The following is a 24,540-nucleotide window of genomic DNA, read 5'->3' on the forward strand; positions in this document are numbered from 1 at the left end:
TTATGGCCAGGAGGATAATTCTTGGGTCTCTGCCTCTGATATTAATGCCAATAAATTGGTTCGTGCTTTTCACCGTGCCCATCCTGATCGGCCTGGTGGCATGGATGAGGGTTCGGTGACCCCTCAAGGGGGGTACTGTCATGAACTCATTTTCTGCTCCACCAGTTGAGAGTTCCCCTTCCGTTCTCCCTCTGGTGGTGACAGGAGGTAGTGCGGTTGGTTTAAGTGGTAGTGATCTACCACCTGATGAGGAAGATAACGATTGGATCTCTGGAGTATCACACCGGATATAAGACAGCCGACGCCCTATCCGGGTGCTGGTGATTCAGTCTGCTTCTCAGGTCCTGGACTTCAGCTCTCTTCCAGTCTTCTCAAGTTAAGTTTGTTTTTTTGCTAATGTTCACACTTGCGCTTGTTGGTCAATTCAGTTTTTTGTGTAATCAGCTTGCCCCTGCTGGGGCTATGCTGAAATTCCACTCCTATTAATCAGTATTTGCCAATCTTCTTTTTGTCCCTTATTAGATTGGCCTCTTTTTTGCTCTGTCTCAGAATATTTCAAAGTGCTGATATAGGTTTAGAAGTCTAGTGACTTCAGGGTTAATTTTGCCATCAGAAGTGTTGGACAATATTTTTGTAGGTTTTTTTTTTGGCAGATTGCAGACAGTGTCTTTCCTTTTCTGTCCTTTTTAGTTAGCCGGGCCCCATCGTTTGCTCAGCCTATTTTCCTGCCTTTATTTGTATTTTCATCTTGTTTCACCGTCAATACATGTGGGGGACTGTCTTTCCTTTGGGTCTGCTTTGGGGCAGTTAGTTTTCCTCTTTTCCTGCTTTAGGCTTATGTAGTTCTCCGGTTGTGACGAGGCGTCTAGGACCAACGTAGGAACGCTCCACGACTGCTGCTAGTTGTGCGGGTAAGATCAGGGATCTGCAATCTGCATAGTTACCAAGTTCTCTGGTTTACTGAGACTTAGCTTGTTGTCTTTTTTTCCTCCTTGGTTTCCATTCATAACAATTGGGTACTTGGTCACACTGTCTCCTCTCTCCCTTTGAGCTGGACATTACATTTAAAAAGCTGCCCACTTGCTGTGTGTCCGTGTTTGGGACCCGGTCTTACTCAGCCCTTATTGATGTTGGTGGGATGGCTTTTACACTTTTTTTTATCAAAAATGTTGTTTACTAGGTATACATTTTATTTATATGCACTATTGCTTTAACTCATTTACTTACAGAAGGGTATTTGTTCACTTTGTTTCTGTTTTGCAGTGGTTAATTGCCCAGGATTGCTACCTTTCCAATCTTAAGGCCCCGCCACACACAGCGAGATTGCTAGCGAGATCGCTAATTTTGTGACACCACAGCGATCTCGCCAGCGAAATCGCTGTGTGTGGCACGCATCAGCGACCGCCCCCCCCGCCGGGTATCGCTGATCATGCAGGAATGTCCTGGGCCATTTTTTGATCGTTGGTCTCGCACTGGCCAGCACGCATCGCTGCGTGTGACAGCGAGAGACCAACGATCAGCGACGCTGAGAGCTGGTATCCAACGTAAACAGCGGGTATCTAAGAGCCGTGCGGCTCTTAGATACCCGCTGTTTACCCTGTAAACCAGCATGCACGCTGGTATCCAAGGTAAACAGCGGGTATCTAAGAACCACGCGGCTCTTAGATACCCGCTGTTTACCCTGGAAACCAGCGTGCACGCTGGTATCCAAGGTAAACAGCGGGTATCAAAGAACTGCGCGGCTCTTAGATACCAGCTGTTTACCTTGGATACCAGCGTGCACGCTGGTTTCCAGGGTAAACAGCGGGTATCTAAGAGCCGCATGGCTCTTAGTTACCTGCTGTTTACCTTGGATAGCAGCTTGCTCGCTGGTCCTGATGGCTGGTGAGAGTCTATGTGACAGCTCACCAGCGATCAGCTATGTCCCAGCGATCCCATCCATGTGGGATCGCTGGGACATTGAAGTGTGTAATGGGGCCCTTAGCTTTTATATTTATATGTACTCACTGCTAAAGCTACACTCTACTTTGTTTGGATTTGTACACTTTATTATAGTTATAACGTTTGTACTTTATGAACATTTTCAAGAAAAAGATTAAACATAAATTAGACACTGTAGCATCTAAGAGAAAATTGAGGGTAAAAAAAAGTGAATTCTGATATGTTTTTTTTTATTGCAATTGACTTCATCGGAGCATTATATCTGAGGACAAACCTCTGGTACAGTCTGAATTTTAAAATGGATTCGCTTCTTATGCTGAGCAAGAGCTGATCGATGATTGTAACATTTCCCACATTCTGGACATGAAAATGGCTTCTCCCCTGTATGGATAATTCGATGATTTACAAGATCAGATCTCTGGCTAAAACATTTGCCACATTCTGGGCATGAAAATGGCTTCTCCCCTGTGTGAGTTTTCAGATGTGTAACAAGTACTGATTTCTGTATAAAACGCTTCCCACATTCTGAACATGAAAATGGCTTCTCCCCTGTGTGCCTTCTTTGATGTATGATGAGATCTGATTTTTGACGAAAACGTTTCCCACATTCCAAACATGAAAATGGCCTCTCATCTCTATGGATTCTTTCATGCATAGAAAGAATAGATTTTCTTTTAAAACATTTCCCACATTCAGAACATGGAAATATTTTACTCCCTGGAACTCCTATACTTTGTTTAACAATCTGTGATGGACCGGATAAATGTTTGCTGTGATTAGTGGGATCAGTAGAAAGATCGCTGTTGCGAAGTACAAACAGTAAATTAGAAGTAAGAAGTGATGTGGAATGTTGTTCACAATTCTCTTCTGTGATGTTGCTATATTTATAATCTGAAGATATAAGATGGTTTTTGGTGCAGTCATCTGTTGGAAATAGAAACAGATTTTATTACCTTTGTTCAAAACAATAATGAGGATGATCTAAAATCCATTCCTACATAAAGGTTCCTGAACAATAACTAAAATGTGATTTAAGTTTAATTTTCACTACACAACAAATTTTGTTTTATGTTATTTAACTGTAGAAACAGATCAATACATCAAAAAAAACAAATTCTCATTTAACAACAAAGGTGCATTGCATGGATTATAAGTGTCTTTACAATGGCATGTCACCCTCCACAAATAAAGATGTTATCCATTAGACCAAAATCAGAGGCCTCACATACAACCAAATCAGATCTCTCGCCTTGCACTGAGGAGGGGCAACACCCTGAAACATGTGTCTGCAAATTGAGATTGAGATTGGCTTTTATCCTAATTCATGTGACAAGGCTCATTAGAGGGTTGATATTGACTTTTAGAATTGCTACTTCCAATGGTAGCACTGGAGTTCTATTTCTCTTCCTCTTTGAAGAGACAATTTGAATTTCTATTTAACAAAAATTCAAAAAATTCTCAGCTAACAATAAGGAAGTAATCAGACTCTACCGTTTTCCACATCGCGAGGCAAGTGGGGCTGATGAGGTTATGTCTACAAATGTCTGCCTGCTTGCATTTGTGCTGTTCGTTAGAATGTCTACCGCTTGCGCATGCAAGTCGGCAGATATATGTAGACATGACAATAACTGTTGCTCAGCTTGTCATTTGAAAGTGGGCGGAGCCCAATTACTCCTTTGGCACTTTACTGCCAATATTATACATAACGTGCCATTACTTTATCCTCTTCATGACATTGCAATCATTGTTTGTTTTTTCCTACCATATTTCTAAGCAATAATTTTTTAGTTTTACACTGACACGGCCATTTGAAGGCTTGATTTTTTTGAGGGAACATTTGGAGAGTTGCGTGCTCGTTTTTTTTGTGGGACATCATTTTATCATGTGAAGCACTGGAAAGTGAGGAAAAAAATTCCATGTGCATTGAAACAGCAAAAAAAAATGTAATTTCACAATTTAATTTGGGGGTGGGTTATTTACCATGTTCATTATACAGTAAAACTGACCTGGCACTATGATTCGGCAGGTCAGTATGATTACGCAGATACCAAAAATGCATAGTTTTTTTAATTATGTGGTGAAAAAAATCAGAAATTCATATAAAAATAATAATTTGTCGCCATTTTCCAAGAGCTGTACTGCTATTAATTTTCGGGATATAGTGCAGTATGATGGCTTTATTTTTGAGTCCTGAGCTGATGTTTTTATTGATACCATTTTGGGGTCGATACAATGTTTTAATAGCCTTGTATTGTAATGTTGCTGCGGCCAAAAAAACTTAAATTCTAGCATTTACATTTTTTTCCTTGTAACGCGGCTTACCAATCGGATTAATTTATTTTATATTCTGAGATATTGGAATTTTACAAATGCAGTGATACCAAATGTGTATATATATATTTTTTTACTCTTGCTTAAGGGGTGGGTGATTTGAATGTTTTTTTTTCATTTCTTTTTTTACTGTATTTAATTAATAGTTCCCTTAGGGGGACATAATAATAATCTTTATTTATATAGCGCCAACATATTCCGCAGCGCTTTAAAATGTAACAGTTTCAAACACAACAGTCAAAAGTAACAACTTTAGCAATAATATAATGATTAAAGCAAAATAAGACGACCCTGCTCATGAGCGCTTACAATCTACAATGAGGTGGGGGAGATACAAAGTACAGGTGTGTATTTACAGTAATGTATTTACAATGATGGTACAGCCATCTTGAGGGAGTGAGGGAGTGGGGGATAGATGGGGATAGTGAATGGGCTACACATGCACACTTACACATAAAATGACTGATTAGGGAACGTGATAGGCTGCTCTGAACAAATGTGTTTTGAGGGAGTGCCTAAAACTGTGCAAGTTGTGGCTGGTCCTAATTTCTTGGGGTAGAGCATTCCAGAGGATTGGAGCAGCGCGGGAGAAGTCTTGGAGTAAGGAGGTACGGATTAGTGCAGAGGTTAGTCGAAAGTCGTTTGCAGACCGCAGCGGTCGGTTAGGCTGATAGACATAAATGAGGGAGATGTAATGGGGTGCCGCACTATGGAGAGCTTTGTGGGTGAGATCAAGTACTTTGAATTGGATCCTATAATGAATGGGCAGCCAGTGTAACGACTGGCGAAGAGCGGATGCGTCCGAGTACCAATTAGCCAGATGGATGACCCTGGCTGCAGCATTAAGGATGGACTGGAGAGGGGAAAGTCAAGTGATGGGGAGGCCAATTAATAGAGCATTACAGTAGTCCAGGCGGGAGTGGATCAAGGCGACAGTGAGGGTTTTTGTTTCCATGGTGAGAAAAGGGCGGATCCTAGAGATGTTCTTTAGGTGTAAGTGGCAAGAGCGGGAAAGAGATTGTATATGGGAGGTAAGCGGGTGTAAGGTCAGGGGATGATGTGTAAAGTTGTGTGTCATCAGCATAAAGATGGTACTCAAAGCCAAATCTGCTGTTGGTCTGTCCAGTTGGGGTCATAATTGCAGAAATGACGTGGAAGTGCAATAAGGACTGCGCTTGCTTCTGGTAGAGTAAAGGGTTCTTTATTCAGCCAACGCGTTTCCTGAGCCTGCTGGCTCACTTCATCAGGGCAGATTACATTGGAAGACAGTGAAACATACTTATAGACAAAAAAGGCGCCAATACAGGGTCAAACAGAATCAGCAAAGGTCAACAACAAAAAAAAAACAAAAAAAACAAACAAACAATGAAACTTTATTACAAGCATAAAAAACACAACAATAAGAGTATATATAGAAAAGAAAGAATAAAAATATGTAAAAGTACAAAAAATTAAAATATAAAACAGAGTGCTATGGATCACGGGGTTAAAACATGGCTATAGTTAAAAAAGGTGAGACCTCAAGGGGTATTAGAACCTGGCTCATAAAATGCAAATGGAAGGTATTAGTCCACTAGACCATAAGGCTTGACTGTGGTGGTGTGAAAAGTAAATTGAGGGGTTAAAAACAATGAAATTACAAACATAGAAAACACAACAATAAGAGTTTATATAGAAAAGAAAAAATAAAATTATGTAAAAGTACAAAAAAAAGGAGTGCTAAGGATCACGAGGTTGAAACATGGCTATAGTTAAAAAAAAAAAAAAAAGCTATAGTTAAAAAAGGTGAGTCCTCAAGGGGTATTAGAACCTGGCTCATGAAGTGCAAGTACAGACTATAAAGTGCGGATGTAAGGTATTAGTCCACTAGACCATTAAGCTTGACTGTAGCGGTGTGAAGAATAAATCTTTTCCCCCTCTTCTATCAGATAAAAGCATCATTGATAATATTGAGGCCATAGGGACCAATTGTCTTTAATTTATAAATCCAATAGACCTCTTTTCTATTCAGTGCTTGGGTTCTATTGGAAACGTGTTCAGGGATGTGTTCTATAGGAAAAATGATAGCTTTAGAAAAATCTCTTTGGTGAAATAAATCAAAGTGACGTGACAAACCGTGTTTTTGATACCCAGTTTTAGTGTTGTGTCTATGAGAATTCATTCTACAGTGAAGGGGTTGTGTGGTTCTGCCAACATACAATTTAGGACAAGGACAAAGGATGACATAGATGACAAAGGAAGACACACAGGACAGGTGGTTAGTGATGGTGAATTTTTCTGAGGTGAATGGATGTGAAAAGCTGAATGTATTATGAGCAATATTACTGCATAGGCTGCACCTGGGTTTCAGGCATCTGAAAATGACTGGTGTCAAGCCAGTGCAGTTATCAGGAGTACACTGGGTCAATCTGCTAGGGGCCAGATGGTTTTTTAGTGATCTGGCCTTCCTAAAAGTGACAGTAGGTCTATCAGGCAGAACTTTATTGAGTATTGGATCATTTTTGATAATATACCAGAGGTCACCCAACATATTTTTTATCTCTTTATGTTGGGAGTTATAAGTAGTGATAAAGTTGGCCTGATAGTTATCATGTGCATCCTTTTCTTTAGATCTCTCACTTAAAAGAGTTTGCTGATTAAAATTTTTAAAAACATTATTAAAAGTAGAATGAACCAATTGGGAGGGGTATTTTTGAGCAAGGAATCTTCCCTTGAGGACCTCAGCTTGATTATTAAAATCCTCGTCCTCTGTGCAATTCTTTCGGATTCTCTGAAATTGATTATGAGGGATGTTAAAAAGCCATTTGGAATAGTGGCTACTCTTAAAATGGACATAACTATTGGAGTCAACTTTCTTAAAAAAGGTTTTGGTATGAATTTTGGAATTTTTTATAAAAAAAGTGATATCAAGAAAGTCCATCTGGGTATTACTAATGTGGGGGGTGAATTCCAAACCCCATGTGTTATTTTGTATAGAAGAAATAAAAGCATCAACTGAAACGTGACTGGTGTCCAGGATTAAGAATAAATCATCGATGTATCTTCTATATAAAACAATACCCTCTAGAAATGAATCAATAGTAATAAAAACATTCTCAAAGACCCCCATAAAAAGATTAGCATAAGTTGGCGCGACCCGTGATCCCATAGCGGTGCCTCTGATCTGATGATAAAAATCCCCCAAGAAAGTAAAAAAATTATTATGTAAAATAAAATCCATCCCATTAAAAATAAATTCCTTTTGAGGGTCAGACAGTCGACTGTCGGTTAAAAGAAATTTTTTAAAACAGCTCAAACCCAGTTGGTGATCAATGTTGGAATACAAAGCAGATACGTCAAAAGAAATAAACACATAAGAATCTTTCCAAGGTGTGTTATTAGTTAAATTGATCAGTTGTGTAGAATCCTTTAAAAAACTAGGGAGCTGTGAGACATGAGGCTGCATGATTCTATCTATGTAAAATGATAGATTACTGGTAAGGGAGTCAATACCCAAAATAATGGGTCTTCCTGGTGGATTAATAGTATTCTTGTGTATTTTGGGTAAATGGTACAGGAAGGGAGTGGAGGGGTTCTTGACTGTTAAAAACTTTTTTTCATGGTCATTAAGAACCCCAGAATCATGCGCCTTTTTAATAAAATCATTGTAAAAAACAGTGGCTTGGGGGATGGGGTCCTGGGGGATGGGTGAATAAAAATTTTTGTCAGATAAAATTCTAAAAGCCTCGTTCACATAGTCAGTTTTATCTTGAATCACTATCCCTCCACCTTTGTCTGCAGATTTGATCACGATATTAGTGTTTTTCTCTAATTTTTCCAGTGCCACATGATAACTATCAGGCCAACTTCATCACTACTTATAACTCCCAACATAAAGAGATAAAAAATATGTTGGGTGACCTCTGGTATATTATCAAAAATGATCCAATACTCAATAAAGTTCTGCCTGATAGACCTACTGTCACTTTTAGGAAGGCCAGATCACTAAAAAACCATCTGGCCCCTAGCAGATTGACCCAGTGTACTCCTGATAACTGCACTGGCTTGACACCAGGCATTTTCAGATGCCTGAAACCCAGGTGCAGCCTATGCAGTAATATTGCTCATAATACATTCATCTTTTCACATCCATTCACCTCAGAAAAATTCACCATCACTAACCACCTGTCCTGTGTGTCTTCCTTTGTCATCTATGTCATCCTTTGTCCTTGTCCTAAATTTTATGTTGGCAGAACCACACAACCCCTTCACTGTAGAATGAATTCTCATAGACACAACACTAAAACTGGGTATCAAAAACACGGTTTGTCACGTCACTTTGATTTATTTCACCAAAGAGATTTTTCTAAAGCCATCATTTTTCCTATAGAACACATCCCTGAACACGTTTCCAATAGAACCCAAGCACTGAATAGAAAAGAGGTCTATTGGATTTATAAATTAAAGACAATTGGTCCCTATGGCCTCAATATTATCAATGATGCTTTTATCTGATAGAAGAGGGGGAAAAGATTTATTCTTCACACTGCTACAGTCAAGCTTAATGGTCTAGTGGACTAATACCTTACATCCGCACTTTATAGTCTGTACTTGCACTTCATGAGCCAGGTTCTAATACCCCTTGAGGACTCACCTTTTTTAACTATAGCTTTTTTTTTTTTTTAACTATAGCCATGTTTCAACCTCGTGATCCTTAGCACTCCTTTTTTTTGTACTTTTACATAATTTTATTTTTTCTTTTCTATATAAACTCTTATTGTTGTGTTTTCTATGTTTGTAATTTCATTGTTTTTAACCCCTCAATTTACTTTTCACACCACCACAGTCAAGCCTTATGGTCTAGTGGACTAATACCTTCCATTTGCATTTTATGAGCCAGGTTCTAATACCCCTTGAGGTCTCACCTTTTTTAACTATAGCCATGTTTTAACCCCGTGATCCATAGCACTCTATTTTATATTTTAATTTTTTGTACTTTTACATATTTTTATTCTTTCTTTTCTATATATACTCTTATTGTTGTGTTTTTTATGCTTGTAATAAAGTTTCATTGTTTGTTTGGTTTTTTTTTTGTTTTTTTTTTGTTGTTGACCTTTGCTAATTCTGTTTGACCCTGTATTGGCGCCTTTTTTGTCTATAAGTATGTTTCACTGTCTTCCAATGTAATCTGCCCTGATGAAGTGAGCCAGCAGGCTCAGGAAACGCATTGGCTGAATAAAGAACCCTTTACTCTACCAGAAGCAAGCGCAGTCCTTATTGCACTTCCACGTCATTTCTGCAATTCTGTCCTAGGACCCTGTGCAGACTTGCTGCTGCTTCTTAAGCGTTCATGGGTGTTGTGACTTCCTCACAACCCCAATAGGTGAGCACCTTCCTTACTGTTCCACAATTTTAATTGTTTTATACGGATTTCACACAGTGGATGCGCCCTGTATCTCTCCTTTTATCTCACAGTTGGGGTCATATAGAGAGAGAAGAGGGCCAAGGAACGAGCCCTGAGGTATCCCAACAGTGAGGAAGAGGAGATGAAGTGGAGCCAGCAAACAAAACACTGAATGAGTGGTCAGAAAGATAGGAAGAGAACCAGGAGAGAGCAGTGTCCTTAATGCCTAGTGCCTGGAGCCTAGAGAGTAGAAGATGGTAGTCAACAGTGTCGAAAGCTGCAGAAAGGTCGAGGAGAATGAGCAGAGAGTGGTCACTGTTACATTTTGCTGTCAGAAGGTCATTGGTCACTTTGATGAGTGCAGTTTCTGTCGAATGTAGGAGGCGGAAACTGGACTGTGATGGGTCTAGGAGGGAGTGGAGAGGTAATGGGTAAGGCAGGAGTAAACCAGTCATTCCAAGAGTTTAGAGATGAAGGGGAGATTGGAGACTGGTCTGTAGTTGTTTGCGCAGGATGGGTCGAGAGCGGGTTTCTTTAATAATGGAGTAACGATAGAGTGTTTGAAGGAGGAGGGGAAAATGCCCGACTAGAGGAAGAGATTAAAGATTGTAGTTAGGTGAGTTGTGACGACTGGAGAGAGAGACTGCAGGAGATGTGAGGGAATGATGTCAGTAGTGCATGTAGTCGGACAAGAAGAATAGAGGAGCCTGAAGACTTCTTCTTCTGTGATGGGATCAAATGTGGAGAGTGAGCCAGGGGAAATGCACAGAGGGATTGTGATTGTGAAGGAGAGAATGTTGTGGTCAGAGAGGGGAAGCGGTGAGTTATCTAGGTAGGAGATTGAACAGAGTCGGACAAAGATCAGGTAAGGGTGTTACTGTCTTTGTGTGTCTCGGAGGTTGAGAGCTGTGAGAGGCCGAGAGAAGTGGTTAGTGATAGAAGCTGGGATGCAGCTGTGGAAGTGGGGCTGTTAGTGGGGATGTTGAAGTCTCCCAGAACAAGGGTTGGGAGTTCTGAAGACATGAAGTGGTCAAGGAATTGGGTGGCTGAGCCTTGGGGCTGGTATATGACTGCTACTCTGAGGGAGAGAGGACGGAAGAGCCTGATGGTGTGGACCTCAAAAGAAGGGAACGAGAGTGATGGAGCTGGGGGGATGACCTGGAAAGTGCATTGTGGGGACAGGAGTATGCCGACTCCACCACCAAGTCTGTTTGTGGGTCTCGGGGAATGGGAGAATTGTAAGCCACCATGGGAAATAGCCGCAGGGCAGACAGTGTCAGAATCCTGAATCCAGGTTTCAGTGAGGGCCAACAGATTAAGAGAGTTGTTCAGAAAGTAGACATGAAGCTCTGATCCTCTGTTTGTTTATGCTATACATAGCAGTGCATCAGCTATCCCTCATATTATCCCTTATAAAACCATGTTGATGTTGGGTCATGAAGTTATTCTTATTGAGATTCTCCAGGATAGAATCTCTTAGGAAATCTTCAAAGATTTAACCCACTTGCCAGGCTCAGATTTTGTCTCCTTTTTGATTATTGGCATCACATTTGCTATATGCCTGTCCTGTGGCACAGACAGGGCCGATTTTAGACAAAGTAGGGTCCTGGGAAACGTTTAACGTGGGGCCACAAATGCTTGCATATTGCATCATCACACAGAAACATTTGGGTTGTATTCTGGCCGCTAGTGAGATCGACAATATGAAGTCGTTCGACACTTGTTTCCCAGCCTCTGTAATGTATGTTCACACGTTAAGCAATTGGCAGCGCTTTGGACGCAGTACATGTCTACTGCCGGCTATTGAATGCAGGTGATTCCGTATGTGTTCATTGAACTGTGCGGATTCACTGCATCCAATACGTTGTACGGATGATATTTATCTTGTGAAGGCTCGCATATTTGCAAGAGAAATAGTCATGCTGCGGTCAGGAGAGTCGTGCCGCATGTCTGTCTCCACGGTTGATCCACAGGCATTGGTGCATGCATAGTGGGCATGGGATTTCTTGAAATCCCAGCTACTATACTGTAACATCTGGACGCTGCGGGTTGGATGCTGCACAAGTACACCGCGTCCAACCACAGCGATTACTGATCGTCTGCACATACCCTTACTCTGGCTGAGGAAGAATGATTGGTACAGATAGTCATCAATACAGTAAAATGCACTCGCCATGGTCCTTGGGAGAGAATAATGCAGCCCCCTTCAGAGTATAATGCAGCCCCCTTCAGAGTATAATGCAGCCCCCTTCAGAGTATAATGCAGCCCCTTTCAGAGTATAATGCAGCCCCTTCAGAGTATAATGTAGCCCCCCTCAGAGTATACTGCAGCCCCCTCATAGAGGATAATGTAGTACACTCATAGAACATAATGCAGCCCCCTCAGAATATAAGGCAGCCCCACACAGTATAATGCAGCCTCCCCAGAGTATAAACAGCCCACCCACACAGTATAATTCAGCCCCCCACAAACACACACAGTATAGTGCAGCCTCCACACATAGTATAGTGTAGCCCCAACACAGTATAATGCAGCCCACCCACATACACAGTATAGTGCAGCTTCAACACACAGTATAGTGCAGTCCCCCCACACATAGCATAATGCAGCCCCCCACACACAACACAGTATAGTACAGTACCCCCACACAGTTCAGTGTAGCCCCAATACACAGTATAGTGCAGTACCCACACACAGTATAGTGCAGCTCCCACACACAGAATAATGCAGCTCCCCACAGTATAATGTAGCCCCCCACACAGTATAATGCAGCCCCAACAAACATAGTATAATGCAACCCCCTCACATACAACACAGTATAATGCAGTACCCCACACAGTATAGTGCAGCCCCCCACACACAGTGCAGTACCCCAACACACAGTATAGTGTAGCCTCAACACATAGTATAATGCAGCCCCCCACACAACACAGTATAGTGCAGCCCTCCCATATACAGTATAGTGCAGTCCCCCACACACAGTATAATGCAGCTCCCCCACACACAACACATACAATACAATATAGTGCAATCCCCCACACACAGTATAGTGCAGCAGACACACACAGTATAGTGCAACAAACACACACACAGTATAGTGCAGCCCCCACACACAGTATACTGCAGCAGACACACATACACACACACTACCTCACCTCCTTGTTCTCCCGCTGCTGTAGTGTCTCATCAGCTCCACTGCCGGCACACGCTGCTAAGTCAGAGGGGGGGAGTGATGGGAGAGGGAGTGTCACATGACGTTCTCTCCTGTATCACTGCTTTCAAGTGTAGCTGCATCTATAATGCCAGTAAGTTGAATGCGTGATGTGGGGGGGGTTGGCGCCGGGCCCCTCTTACTCAGGGACCTCATAGTGGCCACTGGCTGAGGGCCCCTGGAGGAGCTGGGGCCCTAGGCAGCTGCCTGGTCTGCCTGCCCCTAATGCTGGCCTTGGGTACAGACCCTGTAATATGCAATCTGTTAATATTATAAATAACAGTGTCTATCACTGTACTTAATTTGTGCAGTACTTGGGGGGTGTATGCCATCCGGGCCTGAGAATTTGTCTACTTTATTTATTTTGAGGCAGCGTCTTACTTACTGTTGGGTTAAGCAAGTCACATTTAGTGGAGAATTTGGGATTTTCTTGCATAACTGTGTCACGTAATTACAAGGGACAATGGGCAACTATCCTCTTCCTAGAGCAAGGGGAACCCTAGGATAGCCCTTTCCCCTGGGTAACACCAGATGGTGGAGACACCAGGGTCTCGTACCTTGCTATGCTCCTATATAAACTCTTCTCTGTTCATTATCCCATCCAGGTAGGCATGGGACAGAAATGTATAGAATTACACAAACCAGACAGACAGGGATAAAAAAAAGCTACAATCATACAAATGCACTCACTAAACAACCATGCAGGAATCAGGGTCTAACCAAATGTGTAGTGGATAGGGAGATAAACAAACCAACTCCAAGCAGAAATCTCCCGAACATCACACCAACCACCTACTCCAAACACTGAACTTCTCTTTCAACTAAAAACTAGGTAGTGGTTAACTATCACCAGAAATTCCCCAGTGCAAGGTGTGCGCATATGGACCTCAGAGAAGTGTTAATGACAGAACTGCTGAGAGCTCCAGGAGGAGGTTAATCATTGCAACAACAGAGCAAGGAAGATCTGCACTGCTAAAAGGAAGGTGAAGCAGATCTAATAAGTGCAGGGGTTTGTGTAACCAGACGCCGAGATCTTCTGGCCCCTCTGTTGTGGCATCCCTGTGACTATATGAAGAGAAAAAGGAGTTTTGCAGATTGGGTGAAATGGTGGAAAGGCCAGACTATTTTTGAGGGGGCCAACATTATCATTTTTGAGTTTCTTAGGCTACTTTCACACATCAGGTTTTCGGCGTCAGGCGCGATCCGGCGTCGTGCCGGAACGCCGGATCCGGCAAATGTTTAGTAAAACCGGATGTGACGGATCCGGTTTTCTGCCGGATCCGTCTTTTTCTTGACAGACAAAACGGGATCCGTCTCATCCGGTTCATCCGTTTTTCTATCCGTTTTTCGACGGATTACGCCGGATCCGGTTTTTAAAATTGACCCTTGTGGCCTTCCGAACGGGATTGGCTACTGGAAAACTATATATAGCATGTTCCTACAGCCCTTCTTTGACAGGTTGTAGAGGAGAAAGTGCAGGTTGGAGAGAAGAGCAAGTTTACTGGCGAAGATGGATGTTGTCATTGGAAATATTTTGAAGAATTTGGCGGATTTTACAGCGGAGGCAAATCGTTTGAGGGTGATTGTTCTGGAGAAGGAGAGAGCGAGACAGCAGCGCATCAGGCATCGTAGACGACGTTTGTGGATCCACCCCATCACAGCCAAGAGAATGACGCGTGGGGTCTATTCTACACTATGCATGGACCTTCGACGAAACCCGGATAAATTTTTTGGATATGTTAGGATGAAAATGGAGAATTTTGATTACTTGGTGGAGCGCATTGCACACCTCATAAGAAAAGCGGACACCTATTGCCGCTTCTCCGTTTCACCCGCAGAGCGTCTGATGGTGACTTTAAGGTAAGCCACATTTATTGGATATGATCGCATCAGAGCACACTTTCACTGCAATCTTGTTGGTGGTAATTTGTATCTCCAAGTGTTAGGTCAGTTTTGGTATGTAATGCTGTGATTTAAAACTAATTTATTGTTTGTTAATTCCCCACAGATTTCTTGCAACTGGAGAATCACTTTCGTCACTGCATTTCCAGTACAGACTCGGGATTTCCACCATATCTGGAATTCTGAAGTACACATGCCGTGCACTGTGGGACTCCTTAGCTGAAGAGTTTTTACCAGAGCCCACAACAGAGAGGTGGATTGAAATTGCTGACAAGTTTCAACAGATATGTCAGTTTCCAAACTGCTTGGGCGCTGTGGACGGGAAACATATCCGCATTGTAAAGCCAGCTGGATCTGGATCGGAATATTTCAATTACAAGAAATATTTTTCAATTGTCCTCATGGCCATCGCTGACGCGGAATACAAATTTATTGCGGTTGATATTGGGGCCTATGGCCGCTCCAATGACTCTCAAGTTTTCAAACTGTCTGCCATGGGGCGTAAACTGTATGGAAACACCTTCCAGTTCCCACCACCTAGACCGCTGCCGCAAACATCTGGTCCACCTATGCCATTTGTCTGTGTAGGGGATGAAGCCTTCCAGCTGTCAGAACACCTTTTGAAACCGTACTCTAGCAGAGGATTGACAAGACCAAAACGCATTTTTAATTACCGCCTCACAAGAGCAAGAAGAATGGTTGAATGTACCTTTGGTATTCTGACAGCCAAATGGCGGGTCCTATTGACTGCGATCAACCTCAAGACAGAAACTGTGGACGAGGTGATCAAAGCGTGCGTGGTACTCCACAATTTTGTTATATGCAAGGAACCCATTTCCATTGAGGACACCTCTGAAGAAACCACCTTGCAAGATTACCATGACATTACCACTAGAAGTTCTGTGACGGTTTCAGTAATGAGGGACAATTTTGCACTATACTTTATGTCACCTCAAGGCAGAGTACACTGGCAGGATGACAGAGTGTGAAAGATTTGTGCCCCAAACTTGTGTACCTTCTGTACCAACAGTATATACCTTTGCCAACCAAAGTTGGCTATCTTGTCATGGTCTCTATTTTTAGCTTTAGGCCACAGGTGTGTACCTGGTTGTGTTTTATGCAAAGTATTTCACCTTTTAACAAAAGTTGTGTACATTGTTAGGAAATCACCAACAATAAACACAACTTTTTAGGTGAAATACTTTGCTTCAAACACAACCAGGAACACAACTGTGGCAAAAAGCTAAAATTTACCCACAGTTATATACCTAGTTTTGAATACCATTTCACCTTTTAAATACCCTGTATTTAACCTTTTTCGCCGCAGAAAGAAATGACAGACAACCAGTGTAAAATAATTTAACGTTTTAATTTTTTTTTTTTAGTAAACTTTTTTAAAATTTTAATAAACATGTTTAATAAAAATTTGAAACTATAAAACTGAAACCATAAAACTGGTCATTTTTATTTAAAAACACACATTATAATTCTGTGTAGTGTGTGGTGGAAATACTGCTGTAGGGGCTGCGGGACACTTCGACACTGGGAGTGTGGAGAGAGGACTGGGATCGTTGTGGGGAAGGAACAGTTAGAGGTGAAGGTGTGGAAAAAACTACAGAATGGGTGGACATGTGGGAAGCAGAAGAGGTGGTGGGTGGTGGAGTGGAGGGTTGGGCAGGGACTGTAGGAGCAGATGATGTTGATGGCAAGTTGTATGGGGAAGGAGTTTGGTACGGGGCAGGTTGCTGGAAGTGGGGAGATGTCTGGTACGGGGCAGGTTGCTGGAAGTGGGGAGATGTCTGGTACGAGGCAGGTTGCTGGAAGTGGGGAGATGTCTGGTACGGGGCAGGTTGCTGGAAGTGGGGAGATGTCTGGTACTGGGGAGGTTGCTGGTACTGGGGAGTTTGCAGGTACTGTGGAGGTGGCTGGTGCTGGGGAGGTGGCTGGTGCTGGGGAGGTGGCTGGTGCTGGGGAGGTGGCTGGTGCTGGGGAGGTGGCTGGTGCTGGGGAGGTGGATGGTGCTGGGGAGGTGGATGGTATGTAATAGGAGGGGGAGGATGGAAAGTGGCTGGAGGTGGATGGTATGTAATAGGAGGGGGAGGATGGAAAGTGGCTGGAGGGGGTGTAGATGTAATAGGAGGGGGAGGATGGAAAGTGGCTGGAGGGGGTGTAGATGTAATAGGAGGGGGAGGATGGAAAGTGGCTGGAGGGGGTGCAGGTGGAGGAACTACTGTGGTGGGAGGAGGAGGAGGAGGTTGGGAGGTAACTTGCTGGAGAGCAGAGTGGCATGAATGCATTACATGCATCTGCTGGGCAGGAGAGAGCGTTTCCATGCGCTCCACAACAGACCTGAAAAAGGTGTGGTTTGGCGAAGATCTTGCTTCTGAATGCATGGTTTGCAGAAGTGTCTTCACCTCCAGAATGCTGGAGTTGATCTGCTGATAGCCTGCGGAGATTTGCTCTGACAAGACTTTTAGACAGTTCTGGAAAGATGCATTCAGATGCAAGAACTCTGGCGCATAAGTCTTTTCCTGACCCCTCTGCCGCTGCCGCCCAGTACCCGCAGGTGTACTAGAGGTGGCAGGGGCAGAAGGGTGGGGTAAAGGGAAAGCGATCTCCTCACCAGCAGCTTCATGTAATGTAGGCGGCCACGATGCTCCTGTGCTGGTGGATGGGACAGATGGGTCGAATGTGTGGGAAGGCTGGGAAGGTGCAGATGTACCGGGGCGGTCGAAGTGTCCCTCGGTGCCGGTCTCCTCAGGGATCGCCTCAGAAAGGTCCAATCGTGCAGGCTCCCGAGTGCTGCTCACCGTGCTGTGGAATAAAGAGAAAAAAAAACAATTAAAATACTGACATGGTATGGCCCTGGCTGAAAAAAAAATTTACATCTAACATTTTTTTTCACATGTGGTGTGTAATATTTACCTTCTGGTGACCATTGTTTCCCGGAGGAACGACAGGGCTTCTGCGTACTTGTACTTGCTCCTGCGTCCTCCAGATCCACTCGGGGCCCGCATCTCTTTATTGAACTCCTTCTTGAAACGATCCCTCACAGACCGCCACCGATTCACAATTCTGTTCCCTGAAACGAGAAAGGAGTGGTTAGTATACAACATCAGTGTTTCCCAAACTCCAGTCCTCATGGTCCCCAGGGGTCATGTTTTCAGGATTTCCATAGTAAATAGAAATCCTGAACACATGATCCGTGGGGACCACGAGGACTGGAGTTCGGGAAACACTGGTTTACATCAAGCAACCGGTACTGTATATACTTACGCTCTGTAATCTGGGCCCGAACATTGAGGTAACGATCAGGTCAGCGTGGCGGCGGTCAGCCATATTCCAGAGCGGCTCCCTTTCTCTGACAAGATCGATGAGGCGGTCCATATCAATCCCTCCATCCTCAACGTCAGAGTCGGGAGCACGCTGTGAAGGCTGTTAAAGAAAAAGACAAAAATAACATAATTAGCCTCCACAAAAGAAATGAAATAAAAAGTGCAAAAAAACAAAGCAAAAATATTTATACTTACACGCTGGTGACCGCCGCGTTGCTGTCGCCGACGACCCTGGGAGGCACTGCGAGCACCTCTTGGCCAAGCACCAGATTGGGAAGACTAGAGAAGAAAACAAAAAAAGTTATGTCTTTGGATGTAGGCATTTGTTTGCTGTGTGTGGTCTGCAGAACATTGTTTTCTATGTGTTGTGTGTAGTGTGATGTTGTGTTTCTGCGTTTGATGCAAAAAACTTACCAATTGTGAGCCCACTCCAGGTGTCTGTCCACCCCTTCCTTCTTCTTCTGGGAGCTCCTCTTCATCTTGTGATTCCTGTTTTGAAATAAAAGGCCATGAATAGACATATATTACAGAGAAGATGGATTTTGGAAATAAAAACTTACCGTCAAACGCTGACGATGCGAGGGAGGGCTCCCAGAAGATGATGTGCTGTCTTCCTGGTGGCCATACTCCATGCCTGTGGGTGGTGTTGAAGCTGCTGCCATTGCTGCTGCTGCTGCATCTATTGGGCGGCTGTTGAATAAAGAGAAACAAAGGGCCAATGAATATCTTGATATTCAATAGCCCTAGTTTGGAGGAATGGGTTATTTGATAATTACCGTCTCTCCTCTGCTGCTGACCTCCCCTCCTCAGCATGTTCTATTTGCTGCTCCATTTGGGGTGGTGGTGGTGCGGATGGTGCTGCAGTGGTCTCCTGCCTTCTCCTGCGCCTGGTTGCTGTCTTGGGTGGCATGTTGGGTGTGGCTGTGGGTCCCACTGTCTTGCTTTTATATATGTCTTGTGGGCAGAGCTACTGAGCATGCTCAGACCAAAAAACCGGATCCGGCGCATTGCGGCGCTCATAGGCTTTCATTGTGTGAAAAAGCCGGACGCGCCGGATCCGGCGTGTCCGACTTTTTCGCCGGAGACAAAAAACGTTACAGTAGACGTTTTTTCCAGACGCCGGATCGCGACACATTGCGACACATTGCCGGATCCGGCGATAACCGGATGAAACGCATGGCCATCCGGCGCGATCCGGCGCAAATGCAAGTCAATGGGGGGGAAACCGGATCCGGCATTGCATTTCGCCGGATCCGGTTTCTGTCAAAAGCGCCGGATCGCGCCTGACGGCGAAAACCTGATGTGTGAAAGAGGCCTTACTGTTTATATAGTTGAAGAATATTTTTGAATTATTTTTACTTTCTGAAACACTTTCATTTTTGTCATTTATTGGGTCCCTTACAGTTCTATTTAAGCATAGTGGTTTCCTTCTATTTCTTGCTTATTCCCATTATGTATATATTGTGCACAGGTCCTATTCAGGATGCTTATAAAAGTGTGTAATTTGCTTTATGTACTTTTGCGCATGTGCCGGGAAATGTCAGAGAACCTCGGCACCTGCACACTGCAGTAGTTTACTCTGCCCTAGACAGGGCAGAGAAGTACGTCTGTGCAGGATCGCGATGCCAAGGAGACTTCTGTGGATGATTCAGGGACGTGTTGTGAATTCTCTTGCTCGGAGTTCTGACCTGAAGCTCCCTCTGGTGGTTGCTGAGACTAGTGGAGCTGGCCAGGTGGATGGAAGTTCCCCACCTGACGACGATAATTGGAAACTTGGGATTACTGGCTGGGAGCATATAATTGAGCTGTCTGCTCTTGGAGGTTGCTGATTTTCTCAGTGTGCATTTGGAGCTCTTTTGTCCCCTGCCTGATCCGCATTGTTCAGCTAAGTGATTATTTTGCTAATCCTTTGCCTCTAATCTGGTTGTGTCTTTTTTTTGCTTTCTGTTTTGCTGCTAGGGTTCAGCGTGCTCCCTGCTGGGGGCAGCGCTGGGCCCTGCTTCAAATGTTGCAGCTTGTTCAGTCCCCTGTTATGTATCTTTTTGCTTTGCTGCCAGTTTATACCAGAGTACTGATCTAGCGGGGGTGAGATCGTGTGATCTCAGGTTTTTTGTATATCAGTAGTGTTGGACTTTTTCAGGGTTTCGTGTGTGATTGCAGACAGTATCTTTTCTGTCCTGTCTTGGGCCCCACCGTTTGCTCAGTCTGTTTTCTGCCTGTGTTTGTGTCTCATCTTGTCTCACCGACAATATATGTTTGGGGGCTGTCTATTCCTTTGGGAATCTGCTTCGGGGCAGTTTAGATTTCATCTTTCTGTCTTTAGGCTTAGCTAGTCCTCCGGCTGTGACGAAGCATCTAGGGCATCGTAGGAAAGCTCCACGGCTACTGCTAGTTGTGCAGATAGGATCAGGGTTCTGCAATCCGCTTAGTTACCAACCTCTCTGGTCTTCTGGTGGCTTAGCCTGATCCTGCCATCCTCCTCAGTGACCCATTCATAACAGGGACGCGTCATACACACGGACCAGAAGGAGGACGGCATCGCAAGAAGATGGGAGGCACTGAAACAAGAAGAGCGATAATCCTCTGACAGGACCGCCCCGCAGGAGAGTATAATAAAAGTTATTTTTCTTCTCTTCAGATTGGGGGCTTATATACAGCATTATAGAATGCTGTATATCAGCCCTGAAAGGACGTTGCCGGAACTCATATCGGCCAAGCCTGGTGACAGGTTCGCTTTCAGTCAGGAATTAAATACTCTCTGAGCTTTTTATAGTAAAGTAGGGTATAGCCCTCTGGGAAGGAAGGACTGTTTTTACTGGGTCCGAAACGCATCAGGCCTATGGGGGGTCCCCATGATGTTTTTTATTGCTGAAGATGTTTAAATAAAAGAATTTTTACTGAAAAAGAATTTCTGTGCCAGAAGTCTTCTATTTCTATTTTCTCACATGTGGTAGTCAGCCACTGATCTCCAGGCACGGACGGCCTTAGGTATACTTTGGCGAGCCAAGTTTTCTCTTCCCATTCCCCTTCTGTTATTTCATTCAGGATATCTCTGTACTTGGCCGCATTCATGTTTCTTTCAATTGCAACCAGTTATCCTGTCCCTGCATCTGAAAAACACCCCCATAGCATGATGCTGCCACTTCCATGTTTCACTGTTGGGACTGTATTGGGCAGGTGATGAGCAGTGCCTGGTTTTCTCCACACATACTGCTTAGAATTATGAACAAAAAGTTCAATTTTCATCTCATCAGACCAGGGAATCTTATTTCTCATAGTCTGGGAGTCCTTCATGTGTTTTTATTTCGCAAACTCTATGCAAGCTTTCATATGTCTGGCACTGAAGAGAGGCTTCCGTCGGGCCACTCTGCCATAAAGGCCCGACTGGTGGAGGGCTGCAGTGATAGTTGACTTTGTGGAACTTTCTCCCATCTCCCTACTGCTCAGCCACAGTGATCTTGGGGTTCTTCTTTACATCTCTCACCAAGGCTCTTCTCCCACGATTGCTCAGTTTGGCTGGACAGCCAGGTCTAGGAAGACTTCTGGTGGTTCCAAACTTCTTCCATTTAAGGATTATGGAGGCCACTGTGCTCTTAGGAACCTTGAGTACTGCAAAAATTCTTTGTAACCTTGGCCAGATCAGTGCCTTGCCACAATTCTGTCTCTGAGCTCCTTGCCCAGTTCCTTTGACCTCATGATTGTCATTTGGTCTGACATGCACTGTGAGCTGTGAGGTCTTATATAGGCGTGTTCCTTTACAAATCAAGTCCTATCAGTTTAATGAAACACAGCTAGACTCCAATGAAGGAATATAACCATCTCCAGGAGGATCACAAGGACATGGACAGCGTGTTACTTAAATATGAGTGTCTAAGCAAAGGGTCTGAATACTTATGACCATGTGATATTTTATTTTTTATTTTTTAATAAATTTGCAAATATTTCTGTTTTTTTTTCAGTCAAGATGGGGTGTGGAGTGTACATGTACATTAATGAGAAAAAAAATGAACTTTTTTGAATTTACCAAATGGCTGCAATGAAACAAAGAGTGAAAAATTTAAAGGGGTCTGAATACTTTCCATACCCACTGTAGAAGAGGATTCTTTACTGTTAGGGAAGTGAGAATCTGGAATTCCTTGCCTGAGGAGGTGGTGATGGCGAACTCAGTCGAGGGGTTCAAGAGAAGCCTGGATGTCTTCCTGGAGCGTAACAATATTGTATCTTACAGTTATTAGGGTCTTTAGAAGGACGTACTGTATATCTGGGGATTTATTCTGACGGAATATAGGCTGAACTGGATGGACAAATGTCTTTTTTCGGCCTTGCTAGCTATGTTACATATCACAGAGAATTTAATTATGGATGGAATTTGCGCAATGGATGTATAAAGAATTGTGCTCAGGCTGCGTAGTTTCCAGAATTCTTTTTCCAATGCAAATTTTGAATAATGGCTAGATTTTCTTATCCAATCACTCATGTCTCATCAGACAAGCTAGATTATATCCTCTAATGTTAAGCATATTTATACCCCACTTTTCCAGATGAGACATTTTCTTGGGACTGATAAGAGGTCTCTTATTTCTCCATTGAAACATAAATTAATGGAGCTTTTAGTGGATTTTATGCGCTGCTTAACATGACACACAATCACGTGTACACCAAAAAGATCGCTGCTTTATTCATATTCCCAATGCGTGATTATCAAGCAGCAATCTTTTTGATGTACGAGTGATTGTGTGTCATGATAAGCAGCGCATAAAATCCACTAAAAGCTCCATTAATTTATATGTTTCTGCGGTCATTGGTTTGACCTGTGGGTGTGCGGCAGCTGACTGACAATTCCATCCGCTATTATACCTCTCCTATACCAGGTGAGTAGAATTTTAGTACTGTTAGTACCCTGTACATCAGATAATACCCTATTTGCGCTTTCTCCATTCCTACAGTGTGAATCAGTGAAATTTCTCCACTGAAAACAGGCAAATGCCTTTTCAGCCTATTTATGTCTGTTTTAGCAGTAGTGGTATAATTTGTAATGGGTAAAGTAGCCTTGGGAAACTCATTTTTATCAGATGATTTCTACCCAACAATGATAATGGAAAACCAGACCAATTCTTCAGTTCCCACTCTAGTTTCACAATCTAAGGTTTATAATTAAGAATATAAATCAAATTTGTAGTTTGACCTAGTTGTATTCCCTAAAATTTAATGGATGATTTCATAATGGGTTTCCCAAACATGTCGTTTGTATTCCCCACATTAGTATTTAGAGTCTTACTGTAACAACCCTGGTGGCATCACTGCATAGCCTCCCATCCCCCAGGGGTGGGATTCATCCGGTTCTCCCCGGCACCGAACCGCTTGTTAAAAAGCAGCCGGTTCCCCGAACCGGGGAGATTCAGAGAAGCGATCTGGTACTGTGTGCGGCCGAGCCCACATCACAGTGTATCTGGCCGGGAGCTGTGCACGGCCGTCACCTTGACAGCTGCGCAGCTCCCTCTCTACTTCCGGGTCAGTGAAATGATGGAGGGGGGGTGAATGGGGCAGCTGTACATGATGGAGGGGGGTGCGGGGCTGCATATGATGGAGGGGGTGCGGGGGCTGTACATGATGGAGGGGGGTTTATGGGGCTGTACATGATGGAGGCGGGTGCAGGGGCTGTACATGATGGAGGGGGGTGCTGGGGCTGTACATGATGGAGGCGGGTGCAGGGGCTGTACATGATGGAGGGGGGTGAATGGAGCTGCCTGTACATGATGGAGGGGGGTGAATGGAGCTGCCTGTACATGAGGGGGGAGAATGGGGCTGTACATGATGGAGGGGGGTGCGGGGGCTGTACATGATGGAGGGGGGTGAATGGGGCTGTACATTATGGAGGGGGGTGCGGGGGCTGTACATGATGAAGGGGGGTAAATAGGGCTGCACATGATGGAGGGGGGTGAATAGGGCTGCATATGATGGAGGGGGGTGCGGGGGCTGTACATGATGGAGGGGGGTGAATGGGGCTGCACATGATGGAGTGGGGGGAGTGGGAATGCACATGGAGTGGGACTGTACATGATGGAGTGGGGGGAGTGGGACTGCACATGATGGAGTGGGACTGTACATGATGGAGTGGGGGGAGTGGGGCTGCACATGATGGAGGGGGGTGCGGGGGCTGTACATGATGGAGGGGGGTGAATGGGGCTGCACATGATGGAGTGGGGGGAGTGGGACTGCACATGGAGTGGGACTGTACATGATGGAGTGGGGGGAGTGGGACTGCACATGATGGAGTGGGACTGTACATGATGGAGTGGGGGGAGTGGGGCTGCACATGATGGAGGGGGGTGCGGGGGCTGTACATGATGGAGAGGGGTGAATGGGGCAGTACATGATGGAGGGTGGTGAATGGGGCTGCATATGATGGAGGGGAGTGCGGGGACTGTACATGATG

At 44.1% G+C, this 24,540-nt stretch overlaps 1 protein-coding gene across 2 annotated transcripts in view; it reads right to left on the reverse strand.

The window, feature by feature from the left end:
- Nucleotides 1–2,150: 2,150 nt before the first annotated feature.
- LOC141048591 (gastrula zinc finger protein XlCGF66.1-like) overlaps nucleotides 2,151–24,540 on the reverse strand; it is a 104,336-nt gene continuing 81,946 nt past the window's right edge. For both annotated transcript variants that reach the window (XM_073544332.1, XM_073544333.1), the window contains one exon: nucleotides 2,151–2,865. In XM_073544332.1, the coding sequence (XP_073400433.1) occupies nucleotides 2,198–2,865 (668 nt within the window). In that variant the 3' untranslated portion in view covers nucleotides 2,151–2,197. The remainder of the gene's footprint in view (nucleotides 2,866–24,540) is intronic.

The sequence above is a fragment of the Dendrobates tinctorius genome, unplaced genomic scaffold (genome assembly GCF_039654945.1).
Source record: "Dendrobates tinctorius isolate UK_male_01 unplaced genomic scaffold, ASM3965494v1 ptg000137l, whole genome shotgun sequence".
Taxonomy (NCBI): domain Eukaryota; kingdom Metazoa; phylum Chordata; class Amphibia; order Anura; family Dendrobatidae; genus Dendrobates; species Dendrobates tinctorius.